Source organism: Atta cephalotes (genome assembly GCF_000143395.1).
Source record: "Atta cephalotes unplaced genomic scaffold scaffold00023, whole genome shotgun sequence".
NCBI classification, from domain to species: domain Eukaryota; kingdom Metazoa; phylum Arthropoda; class Insecta; order Hymenoptera; family Formicidae; genus Atta; species Atta cephalotes.
In genome coordinates, this window is record NW_012130087.1 from 2,987,443 (window position 1) to 2,995,584 (window position 8,142).

At 34.3% G+C, this 8,142-nt stretch overlaps 1 protein-coding gene across 1 annotated transcript; it reads right to left on the reverse strand.

Annotated features, from left to right (window-relative positions):
- Nucleotides 1-5,720: 5,720 nt before the first annotated feature.
- LOC105619892 lies at nucleotides 5,721-7,070 on the reverse strand. The gene has a single exon (XM_012201410.1). The coding sequence runs from the start codon at nucleotides 7,068-7,070 to the stop codon at nucleotides 5,721-5,723; it is 1,350 nt and encodes a 449-aa protein (XP_012056800.1).
- Nucleotides 7,071-8,142: the final 1,072 nt, after the last annotated feature.

Here is an 8,142-nt window from a genome sequence, read left to right on the forward strand (position 1 = left end):
ATATATAGTATAGTATATATATATATATATATATATATATATATATATATATATATATACTACTATACTACTATACTATAGTACTATACTATATATATATATATATATATATATATATATATATATATATATATATATATACTTTGTTATAATAACGAGTTATTTCCCAATCCTGCGTATATATAAAAAGAAAAATATAGAGAATATCTGTTACGTTGTTAATTATATCTAACAAGTATTTTAAATTAATTTCTAAACTATGTTTTTTGTCCGAAACCGATCGAATAGGGAAAACAATTTCTCAGAAAAGATCTTGTCAAATTTCTTGAATCTTTTGTTTTTCAAATTAAAAGAGAAGAAAATAATAACAGATGTTTTGATTAGAAATGCAATATGAAGATCTCAGACGTTATTAGTGTATCGAATACACGTGTGAAGCTTTACGGCGAATCGTAACATATGCCCTAGAAAAGCGCTAGCTTGCGTGAGCGAAATCGTTTAGCGACGCCTGATTGACATCGAAACACTGTAACTGGCTGCTGTATCGTGAGACCAATGTAAGCTGCGTGTTCGCAGTCAAGTTACATAATCGTACCGGAAGACCGTGACCAAACGAAAATCAGGATGGCTGACGATGAAGGGCAGACAAGTACTTAGCTCAAAAAGCGACACGAAATTCGATTAATCGTTGTGTTTGTGTTAGTTAAAAGTTAAAGTTATAAGTTATATCGTTAGTTAAAAGTTATATCGAAAACTACTATTGAGAAAAAGATGCCTAAAAATATATATATTTGTGAGAAATATATTTATTTCACAAAATATAAATATTTTTTAAATTTTAAATTTTTTAAATACGATGAAATAAAATTTTATTTCTAGCAAATAAGTCATCTATTTTATTTTTTGCAATTAATAAGATTATAGATTATAGATTATAGATTAATAAGAATATTTCACAGAAATGTATATTTTGTTATCACAATCAAATTTCGTAAGTAACATTTGCTTCGTAATACTTCGACATTCTTCTCTCGGTATACAATAAATAGAGCAGAGTATTTTTTATACATGTCAATATTGCACAATATTTCAACAATACAATTAATTTGATTAATTAAAACTTTTTTTCATTTTTATACATATATAAAAAAATTTTTTTAGAATTTTGTAATAGTTGAATTGTAAAAACAACTTTAATTTCAAAAAAGATCAAATTCTATGGAGCGAGCAATGACTCATGTGTTCCCTTGTGAAGACCCCATGGAATGCCCGAAGAAAACGCATATCCCATGATTGAAGGCACAATGGTGGAAGGTGATGTGGACGTCAAGACGCGGCTCGTCTGGCGAGAATCGGTAAACCGAGAACTTAATGTCTCGGAACGGACGCCATATTAGCATATCCGCGTCCAATCGTCGCCCACGTGGCAAGGGTGCCGTGGCGAATCGGGCCCGAGCTATGACATTGTCATTATTTCACTGACAGAACAAGCATGCGCGCAATTCTCCACGGGAAATATCGCTAACAAGGGTGGGAAGAGCGGTGGACCGATTGTGCGGGAGGAAGACAGATACAGGGTGCTCGATTTAAATGAAAAAGGAGCCCCGATTTCGTAACGCTTTTGTTTCATCAATTTATTCTTGCTTTTCAAATAATTTTTAATAAATAATTTTTTAATTTATTTTATTTTTATAAATTTTATCTTCTAGAAACAGAAACTGAACAATTATTAAATAAAATCGAATATTTAGAAAATGAAATTCGAGGATCTATGTTTGTTAAGACTATAAAGAAATATTTGTTAATCTAAAAAAAAATCAAAGTCAAAAGAAAAAAATGAGTCAAAATAAAAATTAGCTAAAATAAAAAAGGACAAGTAGAGAAAGAATTTTGCCGATAAATAGATGAGAAAGAAAAAGAAGGATGATGAAAAGAACGAAGGGATGATGGGAGTTCTCAAGGGTCCCTTCATCGTTCTGTAAGGGATACAACTACAAGGTCCGGGTGCTCCATGTTATTTATCTTTATGGACCTCGGGCAGAGGGTAAGTACACTTACTTCGGGGGTGGTGAAGGGGCGAGCTTAAGCCGGAACGAGGGCGGTAAGAGATTGTTTGTCGTATTGGCCGCGGTTTCGACGAGCTTAACGTTACCCGTTTAGGGGATTTCGCAATGACTTTCTTTCAAGAGAGAGAGGCAAGAGCCAGTTGTGAAAGAGTTTATGAAATATCTTTTGCTCACGCCCGCGTGAAAATGACACAATTCAATAAATGTCAATGTGTAATGTCAATGTGTAATCTTAATATAATTTATTAATCAACAATTATGGTCACAATGTTTTCTTAAGTTCAGTTTCAAGTGTATTAGAATACATAATGGAAATTATATATATATCTTAATTAATTTAAATATTGTAAAAGTCAAGTGCGATTAAAAAGTTTTAAAAAATTTGAAATATAAATAGCTCCTATAATTAAAGATTCTTAGTATTACAAATCTTAAAAATAAATTTATAAAAGATTATTTGACGATTCATATACTTGAACGCATTTTACTTGAACATAGAACGAAATAATAATCGATCCGGTAGCCACGAATGTCAGAGAAAGATCTCTGAGTGGCCAGAAATTAATCTATTGCCGCGTAATCGGCTTTTGATGATTTAGCACCGAGAAGACAAGAGAAGGACGGACGACGTCCGTGAAGTAAAAAGCAAGATCGATTCTATTTCTGAGAAATCATTGTAAACTCGTATCGTGTTCAACAAAATTAGTTAAAAATAATTCTTTTATTAAAAAAAAGTACAAAAAGTTTTACATATCTGTTTTGTAATAAAATTTTTTATCACACCTTTAATATAATAGATAAGGTAAAGAAAAAAATAGAAATACATACCCCCGTAATATATAAATATAAATTTCAATTAATATTTTATTCGTAAATATGTATAATGATAATCTAATAAACTAAATCTCTCGACAGATAATAAATTAAGAGGCTATGAAATATTGCATATGGTTTTAATTGTCACGGATATTCTTTTATTAATTAACAACGAGCTAAATTACATACAGTGCTTATGTACAAAGTGATATTTACAACAAAGTAATACAACATGATATCTGGATAAATCAATTCTTATGAAACGAAACAAAACATTGATATCTTTATAATAAAGAGAGATTAGTGTAGTTTACTATACAGACTTATATATTACATTTAATCTTAAAACAATTTCGTACACACACACACACACACACACACACACACACGTTGCGATATCTTAGTTAATATTTCTGTCAATATTATTTCTGATAATATTTCTGACAATTGTAGAATGTAATATCGAATCGTTCATTAAATGTCTATATTTGAATTTCTTTCTTTCTTAATCGCGATATTGATACATTCATCTTACTTATAATCCTATAATTTATAAACGCATTCTCTCTTGTATTAAAAGTTTTACTACCTGTATTTACACGCTACTGTGATTATTGCTGTACAGAATACTGCATAGGTCGTACTAATGATACGCCTTTCTCCTCGAAATTCTTATGAATAATCTTATTCAAAATTCTATTATACCGAATCGCAATATCAACTAAAATAAAATAATTAATAATCAGAAATAATAACATTTGTTTTTATTCTTTACAAATACTTGGATTAAAGTGTCATTCTTATATGGATTCAATTCTTCCAGTAACATTGGGAAACACCGAGGCAATAATTCACGTAATTTTCGGACAATATTAAGCCACTCGGCAATGGCTTAACCCTATGTTAAGCCGCATACCGTCAGTGGGAGTGCGACGGGGGTGGAGAACGATGGATGGTGGGGGCGGTTCTCAGTTGGAAACCGGGCTGTATTTAAAACGCGAATGCGCGCAGGCCGATTCGCCGTTTGAAGTTAAATGGAGTGTAAATGGCAGATAACAAACCGGCACTGTTTCCGATTACGGCATTCATTGTTTCCTACCATTATGCGCGCTCCGACGGTTTGTGTGTGACGCGGGTTACGGTTTACGATCTATTTATTACCACGCCGCCCTCACCTCCGTACACACGGCCGAAATGCGCTTTACACGCTTGCACCACCCTTCGCAACTCTTCCGCACCCCCGACCGCCCCCTGCTGCTATCGCCACATTCGCACTACCCGTTTCACCTGTCTGCTGCTGTAAATACACGGCAAATATTTTACTTTCTACATTGTGGAAATGGAGTCGTTCGAATGGACCGTATGTAATTTGTGAGTATATATCGAAATACGACCGCGATTATTTTAATCTTTGACAATTTTAGCACGCTGCTTTTCCCCAAATATGCATGATTTTAAGATATTTTATTGCTACAATTTTGTGTCCAAAACTATGTGTGTTTTCAGGTTAAATCTTTTATTCTAAACAAGTTAAATGTTCTCAAATAGTTTTTAATATGTTTTGAAATTTATAAAATTTCGAGAATTTAAATGAAAGATGAAATAAAAATATTAAATACATTGTACTCGAGCATAACAACAGTATGTAACACATAATATCTACATGTTTATAAAAAAGTTTAAATAACAGAAAATTCTAAACATTTATAAACATTTTAGAATTTTATATACATAATAATATAAATACAAATACTAATATTATAGCTCATCATATATTTTAAATTTTTATATATTTTTCTGGAGAAAATCAAAATTATATCTCTTAAATTATTATCTATTTCTGTTTATTCCTATCTTCTTTTCAAAAAATACAAAAATTATAAAATTAATTTTTCATAAAACATAAAGTTATATTTTTCACGTATAAAAATGAATTAAATGATATATAATAAAAGACAATCTCTTATTTACACAAAAAAGTTTCTAGAAAATATTTTAATAGTTTTTCTAAAAATTATAGATTTTTATGTTTCAACTGATTCAATTTAATCATCAATTCAATCATCTCTTTCATTCATTCACTTATTCTCATTTCCTCTCTCTCTCTTCTCTCTCTCTCTCTCTCTCTCTCTCTCTTTCTCTCCCCCTCTCTCTCTTTCTCTCTACTCTTTACAGATAATTCTTATTTAAACTTACTTAAACAATTAAATTTATTTACAAATTGTTCCTACCTAATATTGACTAAACAGGGAATGACTTCGTCGCAGTTTATGAATTATATTAGAGCAATCGTGTAAATGGATCGACGTATCCATAGACTTAATTTTTTCTATATAGACATTAAAATTTTCTTATTATACACGTATACAATGTGAATGCCGCAATAGTATATAATACAGAATGCCGCGCGCTGTAAATTCAAGGAGCGGCCTTCCATCTTTGAGTTTCTTGTTCAATTTCAAATAGGTTTTTCCTAGCAAAAATGTATTGTTGTATTATAGATAAAAATTTTTAAATTATAAATCTATTCATTTAAATAAATAAAACAACTTATGTCAATCCATACATTAAACATTTTCACAATTAAAAAAATGCACAAATATTAATTTAACCAAATTACTGACAACATGATAATATTTTTGTATGTATTTCTGATACGTAGTTTGAAACATTGTTTTTTGCAAGGAGCGATGTTTTAATTTCTTACTCAATCTAATAAGATAAAGATTAATTATTATCACAAATTCCATAACCTGTTATTTCTCGTTATGCACTAATTTAGTTCTCGAAAGAATAGCCAGCTGTTAGAATATCATCCTCGATCGGCAGTTTTCGTCGTCACTTACTGTGAACAGCAGTAGTCCTCCTCTTGATTTCGACTTGGTCAACGATGCCATCGCTCTCCTTATCTTGATGGGCGGTCATATGTCTAGTGAGATGATGCCTCTCGCGAAAGCTTTCATCGCAAACGGGACATCTGAGCTTTTCCTCTCTCCTCCTCCTCGCCGCCTCGCTCGAACTCTCACTCTTGTGATGAGAGCGCATGTGATAGACTAAGTCGGAAGTCATACGGAACGACAGGTTACACTTAGCGCAGACGTTCTGCGCCGGTAAAGTCAAGGCGGCAAACGACGGTGGTAAGAGACCGGCCACTCCGGCAGCCGTAGCCAGAAATCTCGGCCTGGCGAGAGCCTCCGCCATCGGTGGAAATACGGAGATGGGATTATAGGGAAGATTGGGATAGACTGGTGGAAGATCCGGTCGGAAAGCGGGTACCTTTGGACTAGGCACCTTGGGCGGTTGAGCGATCTGCGGGATTTTCAGGTTCTCCAATAGCCCCGACTGACCAGTCTCTGTTCCCATAGTCAAAAAAGGATACGCCATCTTGGTAGGAAATGGTGCATATTTATAGCTCGTTGCATTGGGCAACGACACTACCGGTGGACTGACGCTGCTCTGATAACTCGCGCGATCATCCGGAGATATTGATGACCTTGGCGATGCTTGGCTGTCATCGTTGAAGCCGTTCCGTTGCCCAACTAGATTTACCTTCGTGAAGGCACTACGGGATTCTCCATGACGATCAGTTACGCAAGAGATGCCAGTTTCGTAAACTTTCGTGCAGGCTAAGACCGAAGAATCCGTCGATTCAGGACAAGTGAGCATAGACTGATGATGGCCAACGAATGTAGGCGGACTCGGAGTCTTCTGAAGCCGACCACCGGTCGGCGCGTATCTCCTTCCATCAGAATCTGGGGAAAGCCCCGGCAAAGTTGGCGTCAAGGTTCTAGGCGATACGTACGGTGGACTTAGCGAATTCTCCGTGCAATGCAGCAATCTTCTTCGATCTGAACTGCCAGAATCGTTGTCGTAGTGCTTGATGGTAAGATTCTGCGGCAACCTGTCAGTATCCAGAACGTTATCGATGGAGATATCGTCTCGTAGACGGTCTTTCCGACCGGTTACCAGTCGCAATTTTTCATTTTGTCGACGTGCCAGGTTCTCGTCGGGTGCTACGAGGAAAGCGACATCGAAGGAGCGCTTGCTAGCTCGTTGAAGGGGGTACGAAGCATCAGGCGTGACGTCGCTGATGGACGAAGGGCATGTCGACGTCAGTACCGTCGTAGCCGGCGTCGAGGTCGCGGGGGTGGCACGGTCGATGCCACCCGTGCGATCTTCCATTGTCATCCTGCTCGCTCCGGATGATTGACCTACGACAATGACAATAAGTGGACAGTGAGTGCTAATGTCGCAGCGACGTGAAGTGATTGATTGACCAAAATTCGATACACTCGGCCCAGATGTCCTACATTCAAGAAGCATGAATCAGAGCAAAGCTAGGTTGTCGAGATAGTTGAGAAAAGTTAAGACAATACTTGTTCTTATTGTACGTAATATCAAAAAAAATCTTCATATGTTTTTGAAAAGATATATTCTCTTACAATTGTAAACATTATAAAAATTAAATGCAAGTAGCAAAAATACAATACTTTAAATACATTAAAATATGCTATAATTAAATTTTATTTCAGAAAAATATTGATAAACTTTTATTATTGATTATAATCTGTAATTTATATAAAACTAAAAAATTTCAATTTCAGAAACTTCTTTTATTTATAGCAAGGCAACTAGGCGAAAAATTCTAGTATAAAATCATGTTAATTAGAACATTAATTTTTTTGACGATTGATATGATATATAATTTATTTTGATAATATCTTTTTAAATAATTATTTCGTATTTCTCTCTCAAATTGATCTCATAAAAACTAAATATTATTAATGTATAAATAAGAACAATGATACAACAATTGATCAACTATTTACATTGTAAATTAGAGTACCATCTTAAATAATAAAAAAAGTTTTTAAAAAAACAAGATTTAAAAAATTAAATATTAACAAATTTTTATAACTTGTCCCATTATTATCTCTTTATATATCACACAAGTAACAGTATGAATAGTACTTACCAGATTACGATGACAAGTGTCTTTCTTCTAATTACACGGTCTGTAAACTACACTACTTGGACCACGTTTTCCATACCTCAGGCTGGATCTTCTTTAAAACATCAGATTGCACTTTTTCTCACAAGGCTATTTTGCCAAAACCGATTTTTGCAAGCATGCAAGTCCGAAATAAGCCACAAAGAGCAAAACTATAACAACCCCTAACGGATCCACCGATCTGGTGTCACAGTCCGGGGCGCACTAAAGTGGCGAACACTCGGTGTCGTATCGGCGGTTCGCGTTAAA

What these genes read in the sequence shown, in the direction of transcription:
- LOC105619892 (XM_012201410.1), bottom strand. Translation starts at nt 7,070, where the DNA reads ATGACAATGGAAGATCGCACGGGTGGCATCGACCGTGCCACCCCCGCG.